At 38.0% G+C, this 13,233-nt stretch overlaps 1 protein-coding gene across 14 annotated transcripts in view; it reads left to right on the top strand.

Moving 5' to 3' along the window:
- EIF4G3 (eukaryotic translation initiation factor 4 gamma 3) overlaps positions 1-13,233 on the top strand; it is a 293,349-nt gene that overhangs the window by 229,550 nt on the left and 50,566 nt on the right. For all 14 annotated transcript variants that reach the window (XM_036352006.1, XM_036352015.1, XM_036352013.1 and 11 more), the window contains 2 exons: positions 834-1,004; positions 5,173-5,370. In XM_036352006.1, the coding sequence (XP_036207899.1) occupies positions 834-1,004; positions 5,173-5,370 (369 nt within the window). The remainder of the gene's footprint in view (positions 1-833; positions 1,005-5,172; positions 5,371-13,233) is intronic.

The raw sequence follows: 13,233 nt of genomic DNA, 5'->3' as shown, positions 1-13,233 counted from the left end.
ATATTAGAAAATGTAAAGGCTCTCATTGTACAATAGATCTGGTAGGCTTACTATCAACCCAAATATTTAATGTTGCAAAATTATTTCCAAGCATTTGATGTAGCATATACATATATATATTTGTGTGTGTGTGTGTGTGTGTTTTTAAAAATCTTTATTGTTGAAAGTATTACATATGCCAGCATATATTGGTTTTAACAGAATGAGTATAGTGGGACTCTAGGAGGAACAAAGATAGGAAAACATTTTTTTCAGGGAGCAAGTTTAGTTTGATCTTATTAATGATATAAGAAAGGCTTATTTTAGTAATTCTGGCTCAGCAAATTTAAAGGGGATCCATTAACATCTGCAGTGAAGTTGGGTGTCTTTGCTATAGAGAATTTCATGATAAGGTGGTATTTGCATTTCACACTGGAAGTTTAGAAACCCAGTTTTTGAAGCAGGTTTTTAACTGATTATTACTGCATGTGAATTTTTGTAGTTATTCAAAGTGACCAGTTCCAAGTTACAACTAGTAAAAAATAGAGCTTCAGTTAAGGGTAGTCTTTTTCGGTGAAGAACAACAGATTTATCGAGTATAATTTTACTTCACTTTATGACTTCAGGATCTAAAATTGTAGTGGTGGAGAACATTACATTGATACTGTTGTAAGCCCTCCTCTCCCTACCCCCACTACCCCCAAGAAAAAGATCACATCTAAATTGAGTGCCTGATACTCACCTTTGCATCTAGAAGTGTTTGTGTGATCAGCAGGCTTGACTTGAGCAGCACAGCAGAGACAGTAAATTGTAAGTACTCTGTGTAGATATAATAAAGAATATTCTTGTCCTAGTTATTGAATGTTGGACCACGGAGATCTCAACCTGGCCAGAGAAGAGAGCCCAGGAAGATCATAACAGTCCCTGTGAAAGAAGACGTGCACCTGAAAAAGGCAGAGAATGCCTGGAAGCCCACTCAAAAACGAGACAGCCAAGCTGAGGATCCCGAGAACATTAAAACCCAGGTGAGAACAGAAACACATTCTACCATTGTTTTGGAATTAGAATAATATTGTTTTAGCTTGTCATCTTGCCCTATTAATATATTTAGAGGTCTTAGTTTAAGATTTTTATAATTTTTTCCTATTATAAGGTAAGCATTATTTTAAAAGCCATTTGGATACAACCATTTTCTCTTGAAATTGCTTTGTGTGTGCTTTTCAAGACAGACACTATATCTCAAGGGTTCATCAATCATATAATTCTATCATTCAGGCCTAGATCCATATTTGAATTTATTAAAAATGTGTTTTTAGTTTCTTGGTGTTTACTCTGTACTAGTCTGTCTAGTTAATAAATTGTTTTATATCTCCTTGGCAGACCTTCATTTCTAATAAGTTAATATTAAGAAACCCATCTTGTTTTAGAGTCTTTTGGAATAAAATTGAATTATTTTTATTTTTCCGATACCTTGTCGTCATAAGTCCTTAGAGTAAATTGAAGAATTCCTGTAATCCACACAAATTTTTTTGTATGTCAAATAATATAAAGCCTGCTCCATCTTTTGCTGTATGCACAATGCAAGTTTCTATCCCTGGGTTACCTCTACTATCTCCTTTGGATGTTTTTGCTTCTAGGTGCCAAAACTAGAGTTTTGAACTTTACACCTGTACCAGATCCAGGCGTCCCATAGTGACTCTTCGGTGTCTTGATTCCTTATATACCTTTCCTCTCATCACCAACAGTTTAGTATAGCAGTCAAAAGCCCAGCTTTGGAAACAGAAGCAAGTTCTGTTGGGCTAGTCTTAATTTCAGCTGTGAAATGGAGATAACAACATTACCTACCTTATAGGGCCATTGTGAAGATAAAATGAAGTAATATAAAGAACTTAGCATAGTTCCTGGAGCTCAGATAGGTACTTAGTGTAATGATGTTCCTGGGATCAGAGATGTGCCTTATAAATCTTGATTTTGATTCAACACCAACAGAGAACATCATACACAGTAGGTACTCGGTAAATACTTGTTAATCAAATAAACTAATCAGCAAAGTTGTTCAGAGAAAGTGAGGGCTAAGATGAACTGATTCATCACTGTGGTCATCCCTGTTTGGCTGCTTACCTTTGTTCATCTTTCTAGTGATTACCCCAGACATTTGCCTCTGAAGTACATGCATCCTTTTTCAGATTCATTGACATCAACTACCTAACCTCCCCTTCATTTCTTCTCAACAGTTTGTTTTCAATACCTTCTACATCCCTCCCTGAAGTTCCCTTGTGAAATGCTTAATGATAAGGAGCCTACATCACTTACAAAAGCTAGGTAAAATGCCTGCTGGATCTTTAGTATTGAAGATGTCTTGTTTTAGTATTTAAGGCACTCGTATTACTGCCTTACTTCATTTGACTCTTCAAACTGATGAAGAAGGGAATAGATATTGTCTCTTTTTTTCAAATGAGGAAAAATGACGTTTTGAGAGATTGTTACCCAGTGTTGTGATTACTGAATAGTTCATTTTTCTTGACTTGTAATCTGCCTCCCTTTACTCTGTTAACAGAGTTCTCCCCATTATTAATTTTTATTTCAGAAACATTAGAATAGTTATTATTAGGTACCATTAATTAGTTTTCTTTAGTGAATAAGTAAATTCATTAGATAATAAACAGACTTCTTTTTTAGGGCCAATACAGCCTTATTTTTCTTGACACATTTTCTAAATAAGGAACATCTTTGCTTCATTCCCTCTCTTTTGTAGAATTTTTATTCTTCTCGGCATAGGTATACCCCATGTTAAACTGATGCTTCTGCTAATTGTTATTCTGTGTCTTTTTTGTTAAAACAGTGGTTTTATTATTGCCTCCCCTTTCAGAAAACTCTTTCATTCCTACCACTATATTATTTCAGTACCATTTGTTGAAAAAGACTATTTGTTCTCCATTGAATTTCCTTTACACCTTTATTGAAAATTAAATCAGTTCATTATATGTGTATGAATCTATTCTAGACTTTTCATTCTGTTCCAATGATCTTTGTGTCTGTCCTCTGGCCAATACTATACTGTCTTTGTATAATAAGTTTATGTAATAAGTATAGAAATCAGGTTGTCTGAATCCTCGAACTTTATATTTTTCCAAACTGTTTAGGGTATTCTCTTTATTTTTGTCTTTCCATACAAATTGTAATCAGCTTCTTGATTTATACAAAAACAACAACATAGCACAACTCTACTAGGAATTTTAAACTGATTGTGTTAAATCTGTAAGTTACTTTGAAGAAACAATTCGGTTCTGGACTAAGTTGTTCACAGAAAAAAATCTCTTGATTGTCAAACCAAACTTCAGTTTTCAAACAGACTACCTTTTCAAGCTGATACCTCAGCATGACAAAAAACATCTCTCAGGCAACGAACTAACGAAGGAGAGGATGCTTTTGTTGTTGGCAAAATCAACAATCAACACTTAGCAAATTTTTTTTTTTTTAATATATTTTATTGATTTTTTACAGAGAGGAAGGGAGAGCGATAGAGAGTTAGAAACATCGATGAGAGAGAGACATCGATCAGCTGCCTCCTGCACATCTCCTACCGGGGATGTGCCCGCAACCCAGATACATGCCCTTGACCGGAAACGAACCCGGGACCCTTCAGTCCGCAGGCCGACGCTCTATCCACTGAGCCAAACCGGTTTCGGCAACACTTAGCAAATTTTAAAACATAAAGAGGCCATTAAGAATTGGCCAAGGGAGTGAAAGAAAAAATGATCACAGACAATTGAAGAGGTAGAAAAACGGTTGTTGATTTGAATAAACGAAAAGCAATTAGTCAGTAACAGCCATTTCTGAGGCAGTGATGTATGAACAAGCAAAGATGCTACATGCTGACCTGAAAGACATCCCTGGCCCGAATGCTAAAAGTGATTCATTTAAGGCTAGTAGGGAATGGTTCAATACATTTAAGAAAAGAAGTGTTTAAACAGTACATTAGACGTACTGTAAATAAGGTATGTGCTGTATATAAGAAAGGGAATCATTTGAAGGTCTGGAAAAGGTTAATTCAATTTACATTATTTGTAATGGGGGAAAAAGATTAGTTTTTTAACAAATTTCTTCTCAAACAGCCTTCCAGAACGAATTAAGTTCGGGAACCGTGCTTCCACTGTACTTAGGTCCTTTTTGGTTTCTTTCATCAGCAAACTCTAGTTTTCATCATATAGTTTCTATGGATATTTTGTTAGATTATTAAATTTTTAATGATATTTGATGCTGTTATAAATGGTGCTTTTTAAAAATGTAATTTCTAGTTTATTGTTAATATATAGAAATATAATTGATATTTATCTATTGACTTGTATTCTCTACAACCTTCCTAGACTCATTAATTCTAGTATCTCTTTTTGTAGATGCCTTGTGATTATGTAGACAGTGATACCAATTGTGAAGAGAGAGTTTTACTTCTTCCTTTACAATTTGTGTGGGTTGTAGTTCTCTTTTTTTTGTTGCACCATCTAGGACTTCCATTATGATTTTGAATAGAAATTATGAAAACGGACATTTTTGTCTTGTTCTCAATGTTAGTGGGAAAGCATTCATTTTTTTCACCATTAAGTAAGGTTATATATAGGTGCCCTTTTTTTCTAGTTAAGGAAGTTCTCTTCGATTTTTAATTTAATAAGAGTTTCTACAACATCATTTTAAAAGTTTCCACCCTAGTATTCTATACTATAATTTATATTATACCATAATTTAGACAAATCCCTATTTTAGGACATTTTTTACTTACTATACAGGGTATTGACAGAAATTATTTTGGCTAAAATCTTTTTTTTAACCTATCTTTAATAATGAATGGATTTCTAAAAGTATAATTACTTGTTCAAAAGGGCATATCACAGTTTTTAAACTTTTAGCACACATTGACAAATTGCCCTTAGAAATGTACCAGATGATACTCCCACCAGTGAAATGTGAATATACCATATTAGTTCCTAGAATTCTCATCAGTAGTGAAAATGATGTGCTATACGATTTTTTACTGTTTATTAAAATAGGTGGATTTAATTTTTACGATGCTTGCACAATCCTTGTCAATAATTTGGGAAGTTGAACTTATATATTACAAACAATAGTAATTCTTACAGAAAGCATCATATTATCACAATTACTATAATGCTCTTTTTCTGTGTTTGATCCTTCTAGGAACTTTTTAGAAAAGTTCGAAGTATCTTAAATAAATTGACACCACAGATGTTCAACCAACTGATGAAGCAGGTGTCAGGACTTACTGTTGACACAGAGGAGCGGCTGAAAGGAGTCATTGACCTGGTCTTTGAGAAGGCTATTGATGAACCCAGCTTCTCTGTGGCTTACGCAAACATGTGTCGATGTCTAGTAACGGTAAGAAGAGAGGAAGGAGTAAAACCAGAAATCTTCAAGAGGTATATTCTCCCCTCACTACACATTCTTCCCAGAAGTGTTATTGGGGCAACGTAAAGGGGAGAATATATTTTTAGCGCTTACTACTATAATATCCAATTGTATAAAAAGAATCTTTAATACAATGTATACTCACCTCTGGAGGGGTTATGGAGACTATACTGATACAGACACATTTGGTCCCATCCAGTATGAGGAAGATTGAATATGGTTTAAATTAATAATGTGAAATTCTAGTTAAGAGCAAGTAATTTTTCCTGGGGTATCATTTTATAGAAATACAGCAAATGCTTTCATTCACATTTATTTAAATTCAAAACTGAAAAATTTGTTGGTTCTAATTCTAGCCTCAGTGAAAATGATAGGATAATTGTAGTCATAAATGGTTCAAAACTGATCATTTCATCTCTCAGAAACTATTAGATTTCTTTCTCTTTACATTGTTCACAGCCATTTAATCTTCACAGCCTGTCAAATCTAGGGCAAGACAAAATGGGAGACCAAAGAACTTCTGGTTAGTGTTCATTGTCCTCAATTCTGCAGTCATAAATCTGCCATATACTGTCTGTGTTTTCTCTGTTACCAAGGTACTTGTGTCAGAAATGTTTGTCCTTTAACATTTGAGTTGGTTTTTTTTTCTTAATTATCACAATTCATTGTCATCATGCCTTGCTATGAAAGTGCAAAACTCTGTCATTCGACCAGTATTTTAAGTACCTGTGTCAAAGGTAGGTGAGTCTGTTGGTACTTTGAAAAGTTGCATTTTCTGTCTTAGAGAAACTTCAAATCCATATTGGAAGAAACAGACAGCATTAACAAGGAAAAAAAAAATCACTTATAAGGTATTCTGTGATACTGCAGTATATTAATGCCTAAATGGATGGTTTAGACCAGCAATTTTCAACCTCTTCCATCTCATGGTACACATAAACCAATTACTAAAATTCCTTGGCACACCAAAAAATACATTATAGTGTTTGCCAGTCTGACATAAATAGGTATAATTTTGATTTATTCACATTGTATGGCTATTTTTGTGTTGGCCGTTGTCATTGTATTATTTGGCAACCTAAGGGAAAACAGGTCAGTCCCTTAACCAAAGAGCCAGGTCTTGCATGTTTTAAAAATTCTAGTGGCACACCGGTTGAAAATTGATGATTTAGACTGTAAAATCAAATTGGGAAAAAAAGAAATCACTATCTGGATGAGAGAGTGACAAACTTTTATGAAGCAAGTAGGTCTGAGTTAGGCCTGGGATGATGGGGAGTTCAAGTATAGAGAAAGAATAGCGTATTCCAGGCAGGTTCAAGTTTGAGGCAGCAAGCATGACCTAATGATTACAAAACTGTTCTGGAGTCTCACAGTTCTAGGTTTAAAATTTTAATTTCTCCTCTGCCACTTGCTAACTTTATAACCTTGGAATCTATATATAGATAAAGAGCCAGAGTCCCTAATGACCAAAGGCTCAACCAAACACCAGAAGTCAGTGCTGGATTGCCGTGGTGACCCAGCACTGACTGCTGAGGGGGCTGCGGATCAGGCCCAGAGAGAGGCCTGCAGAGAGAAAGGCAGGGTCTGATCCGCAGCCTGTGTGGCAGCTGTTGATCAGCTGTTGCCTCTCTCTTTCTCTCCGGGCTTCCCCAGCAGCCGTGCCTCTGTTTCTCTCCCGGCCTCCACAGAGGCTGCTAATCAAACCCCGCCTCTTTGATCAGGCCCAGAGATAGGCCCGGATACGCTGACTGGCATAGAAATGGACCAATCAGAACCTAATCTGGGTGAAGTGCCAGGAGCCAATGGCTGCCTAGGAGGTGGAGCTTTTGACGCTGACTGGCATAGAAACCGACCAATCAGAACCTAATATGGGTGAACTGAAGCAGAACCTAAGGTGGGGACTGAGGAGGAGTTTTAAGGGCAACAGCTGTTTGGTGTAAGGTGTAAGAAAGCAGTTCAATTTTTTAATGACCGCTTTGACAGTATAGTGCATATGGCTGGCTATCAGTCCAGATATAGGGATTTATAGGTTTTTCTCTGCCAAGAGCATCTCCTCCTGCTGAAAAAGGCATCCCCCCCCCTCCCCCCCCCCCGCATTTAAGTAATCCTATCTTACATAATCTATACTAATAAAAGGGTAATATGCTAATTAGAACAGGTCGACCAGCCATCTTCCAGACGTCTGACTTCCTTCCGGACAAAGCCATGGTGGTGGGGGCCAAGGCAGAGGCCGTTAGGGGCAATCAGGCTGGCAGGAGAGGCCAGTTGGGGGCAAGATCAGGCCAGCAGGGGAGGGCAGTTGGGGCAAGATCAGGCCGGCAGGGGAGGGCTGTTGGGGGCAAGATCAGGCTGGCAGGGGAGGGCAATTAGGGGTGATGAAGCAGGCAGAGGCATTTAGGGGCAATCAGGCCAGCAGGGGAGGGCAGTTGGGGGTAATCGGGCCAGCAGGGGAGCAGTTAAGCGTCGACCAGGCTGGCAGGGGAGTGGTTAGGGGGTGATCAGGCTGGCTGACAGAAGCGGTTAGGGGCAATCAGGCAGGCAAGCGAGCGAGCGGTTGGGAACCAGCAGTCCCGGATTGTGAGAGGGATGTCCCAGATTAGAGAGGGTACAAGCTGGGCTGAGGGACAGACACACACACACACACACACACACACACACACTGCACGAATTTCGTGCACCGGGCCTCTAGTTGTTACATAATTTCTTTAAGCCTCATTTTTAAAACATAAAATAAGATTAATTCATGTAATGAAAAAACTAAAGTGAGATTGTATATGTAAAGTTCCTAGCTCAGGTAAGCCTCCCTCCCCTCCAAGACGATCAATGTAAATATATGTGTCCACAGTTTTCTTTATCGTTATAAAGTCTGCTGGGTTCCTCAGTGGGTTGGAGCATCATCCTGTGCACCAAAAAGGTTCAGTTTCGCCCTAGCCAGTTTGGCTTACTGGATAGAGCATCGGCCTGGGGACTGAAGAGTCCCAGGTTTGATTCTGGTCAAGGGCATGTACCTTGGTTGCAGGCACATCCCCAGTAGGGGGTGTGCAGGAGGCAGCTGATCGCTGCTTCTCTCTCATCGATGTTTCTAATTCTCTATCTCTCTCCCTTCCTCTCTGTAAAAAATCAATAAAATATATATATTTTTAAAAAGGTTCAGTTTTTAGTCATCAGTCGATTGGATTTTCTCTCTCCCTCCACCCCCCAAAATCAATTTTTAAAAATACATATCCTTGGATGGGGATTTTTAAAAATCATATAAAAACATACACATATGTATAAAGAGGGTTTATTTTGTTTGAATTATATACATTGGTTTTCAGTTTGCTTTCCTAATATCTTTTGGGCATCTCCCCAGGTCTTTACAGATAGGTTTTACTCAGACTTTTTTTGTAGTTGCATAATATTTTATAATATGTATATACCATAAATTTTCCAACGATTGTTTTCTCCTCTCACCTTCTATCTTCCTTCCATTATGCTGTTTCTAGAGTTTGGTTTTGGGGGTTTTTGTAATCACTCGCAGTGCTGCAATAACTATCTAAGTATATTTAATCTTATACACTGGATTTTAAATTTCCCCATACACCAAAGGATATATGTTTTTTGTTGTTGGTTGTTTTTAATATTTTTTTTATTTTTAGAGAGGAAGGGGAAGAGAGAGAGAGATAGAAACATCAATGATGAGAGAGAATCATTAATCAGCCTTCTCAGACACACGCCCCACCGGGGATCAAGCCCACAGCCTGGGTGTGTGCCCTGACCAGGAATCCAACCGTGACCTTCTGATTCATAGGTTGATGCTCAACCACTGAGCAAGGCTGGCTGGCCAAAGGATATATGGGTTTTTGTTGTTGGGTTTTTTTGTGGTTTTTTAATATATTTTATTGATTTTTTACAGAGAGGAAGGGAGAGTGATAGAGAGTTAGAAACATCGATGAGAGAGAAACATCGACCAGCTGCCTCCTGCACACCTCCTACTGGGGATGTGCCCACAACCAAGGTACATGCCCTTGACCAGAATCAAACCTGGGACCTCTCGGTCCATAGGCCAACACTCTATCCACTGAGCCAAAGCGGTTAGGGCAGGATATATGTTTTTAAACTCTTTTTGTTTTTGAAGTTTAACAGATATTCACACTGCTTAGGAAAAGAAAAATGTCTTATTTGTAGCTTTTGTCAAATTTAATGATGTAAATATTCTCTTCATGACTGATTTTAAGCTACCAACTATTGTCAATTAACTCACAGAATTCCTGTTGAACAATTTGTCTCATGCACTAGTATGAGCCAGCTGTAGCATACCACTGTAGCAGGCATACAGTAAAGTATGCAGATCAGTAGTGTACAGCTCAGTGAATGTCAGCAACGTAAACACGCCTCCCACCCTGGTCAATAAATATAGAACTATACCTTTCCCTCTTTCTTTAAGACAGCGGCTCTCAACCTGTGGGTCGCGATCCCTTTGGGGGTCGAACGACCCTTTCACAGGGGTTGCCTAAGATATCAACAGCTAATCTTTTAGGAGGAAATTGAGAAAACTATCTTCATGAACTTTGAGAGGAAAAAAATTCCTTCAGCAAGATTCAAGATAATAAAGGGAAAACATATCAAATTTGAATATTAAAATTCAAATCCTTGGTGTAGCAAATGATATCATAAATAAAAGGATGACGCCATAGATTGGGATTATCTATTTGGAATACATGTAGTAACAAAATGTTAGAATCTAGAATTAAGGAGGAAAAGAAAAAAAACAGCTCAATTTAAAAATGGGCAATTCATAGAAATGAAAATCCATTGGCGGATAAACTTAAAAAAAGATACTCATTGTTACTCTTTATTAAGGAAATAACAGAAATGTTGATGAAGATAAATACAGTCACTTGTCACTTTGGAGAGTAAATTGGACAATAATATCAAAGATGTTTATATACTATTCCCCAGCAATTTCATTTCAGAGAAATTCCCCAGATATGCACAAGCAGTGATATATAAGAATGTTTATGTATTGGTTTTAATAGGGAGTAATAAGAAAGAAATGAAATAAGCCTAAATATGACAATAACAGCATACCACAATTTATTTGGTCAGTGAATCTAAATTGCAATATGTATTTATACACACAGCAGTTAAAATTAATGAAGTAATACTAAATGTATCATCATGGATCAAACGTAAAAAATAGTACTGAATAACCTGACACCATTTAATAAAGTTTTATAATATGCAAAATAAAACTGTTGTTAATACATATATAATGAAAGTATATAAATTGGAAACACTAAAATTCATATTTAAGTTAAGAGAGAAAAGGAAGTAGGATTAAGGGTAAGTACACAGGGATGAGTATTATGTCTTCTGCTAGTGACAGGTTAGGTAATTCAGACCACTTTTCCATGGATATTAGAAAAGCTAGTCACAATATTTAAACAAATCTTAAAGGCTTCAGAGAACTAGAAGACAATAAAGATTTATTAAGGCTAAGATCCTAGAAAAGGTGTAAGTCCAAAGAAAAGTGAAACATTTGGTAAAACTCCCCCCTAAAAGAATCAACTAAAAGTCTTGAACATCTTGTTTTTCATGATTTATTGGACTAAGGAGAAAAAAGTTGTGACCAAGGTCTACCAAAATGAGTGTTGGAAGAGGCTCTAACAAATCCTCCTGTACTTTAGGTTGGGATACTAAAGGACTACTTACTTGGAACAAGGGTGAACCAGAAATGTACCTCTTCTCAGAGTGACTGTAGTTCAACATCAAATCATTTCAGTCCTTGAGTTTGGATTACAGTTGATCCTGGAACAGTGCATCGATTGAGGCACTGAGCTACCACATAGTCAAAAATCCATGTATAACTTTTGACTTCCCAAAAACTTAACTAATAGTACTGTTGATTAGAAGTCTTACTGATAACATAAACAGTTTGTATGTTTTATGTGTTATATACTGTATTGTTATAATAAAGTAAGCTAGAGAAAAGATGATCATAACAAAAATTCATTTACAGTACTGTACTGTATTTAACAATATCGTAAGTTTATGTCCTTTGTTTAGGATAAGTCATCTGTCAGTACCTAAATCAGCATTGTCTTATATGCTTACAAAACACTGTAGATGATATGTGTATTCCTATATAGACCAGTGGTCGCCAAGGTCCGTGAGGTCCAAAAGGTTGGTGACCTCTGGTTTAAGGAAACCTTTGGAGCAGTGGTCACCAGCCGGTGGTCCAAGGACCACTGGTGGTCAGTGAGGTCCAAAAAGTTGGCGACCTCTGCTATAGACCACAGGCACTGTTTTGGGGTGTTATGTTTTGTTTTTATGATCATTATTAGTTTAAGAAATAATACCTACCAGTGGACTGAGAGAAATTGAAGACAGTAGAATAAAGAATTAAGCTATTACCTGGTAGAGGTGCTCTTTTCCTACCAATTGTATTAAGTTATTTCAGTAACTTCATGTCATCATCAATGTGTTCCACAGGTTACATTGCAAGGCCTTTGGCCTGATTCATAGTTGTAAAATTTAGACCTATGCCACTTGCCATGTTATCAGTGTTGGCCATTTGAAATAATGGAATCTAGTTAGTCATATATTATGATCATGAGTAGTAGCAGTAGTAGTAGTAAGAGTAAGGAATAGTACTTGTAACTTATTTAATCCTTACAACCATTCTATTATTTCTATTTCACAACTTTCTCTGAAATTTACCAAATTACCTAAATAGGGATTTAATATTTATAGAAGTTTAGAACATTAAATACTAGAACCTTAGCTTAAACAATGTCCTAGGTCAGTGGTTCTCAACCAGGAGTTTTTTTGTTCTCCAGGGGATATTGGGCAATGTCTAGAGACATTTTTGGTTAAGGTTACTGGCATCTTAGTGTGTAAAGGCCCAGGTTGCTTCTAAACATCCTTTTAGTGCATGTGATAGCCCCCCATGACAATGAATTATCCAACCCAGAATATCAGTAGTGTCTAGGTTGGGAAACCCTGGCTTAGATTGTTGAGATTTTTAAGAGGGGAATGCTTGTTCTTACTGTTTAAAGCAGTTTTTAAACCTTTTTTCCTACCTCCACATCATTCCTGTGGATCACACACCTCCATTTAAAACTTTGCAGTGATTATCTAAGTGAGGACTTAAGAATATAGTCCTATTGTGTCAGTTTCCCATCACTTCTTAAAGAGTAGGCTTTTAAGAAAGGAATTCTTTAGATATACAAGGAAATTGATATGATAGTGTTCCCTTCCCCAAGTTGCTCTGTAAACACCATAGTTACACACACACACACACACACACACACACACACACACACACACACACATCCTATATAATAAAAGGCTAATAATGCAAACAGACCGAATGGTGGAACAACCGGTCGCTATTACATGCGCTGACCACCAGGGGGTGTGCGCGGAACATGGCGGGTGTCAGCCATGGTGGGATGGTGGAGCAGGTGAGCGGGGACACCAGACCAAGGTGGGGCACCAGTTGCTTCATCGGGGCGAGCCTCTGGTGGTTACTGAAAATTCTTTGCTCCCACATGCCATGGTCCTGTCTGGCGTTCGCACCCACTGCCAGCACTGGCCCTACTCTCACCCACAGCCAGCACCGGAGCCCCACTCGCACCCGCTGCCGGCACCCAGCGCCGGTCCTGATTGCTCAGCACCATCAAAGGGTGCAAGCGGTGGCTGCCAGCCCCATTCGCCCCTGGGAGCTTCTCCACTTCCCCCTGCTCCTGAGGGGCAATTGGGGCAGCAGCTGCCACTCACATCCACTGACAGTGCTGACCCCACTCGTACCCGTGGCTGGCGCTGGCCCCAAACGCTCCGTGCCGTCAG

Source organism: Myotis myotis, unplaced genomic scaffold (genome assembly GCF_014108235.1).
Source record: "Myotis myotis isolate mMyoMyo1 unplaced genomic scaffold, mMyoMyo1.p scaffold_m19_p_2, whole genome shotgun sequence".
In the NCBI taxonomy this organism is placed as follows: Eukaryota; Metazoa; Chordata; class Mammalia; order Chiroptera; family Vespertilionidae; genus Myotis; species Myotis myotis.
This window is presented reverse-complemented; position numbering and strand designations above follow the sequence as displayed.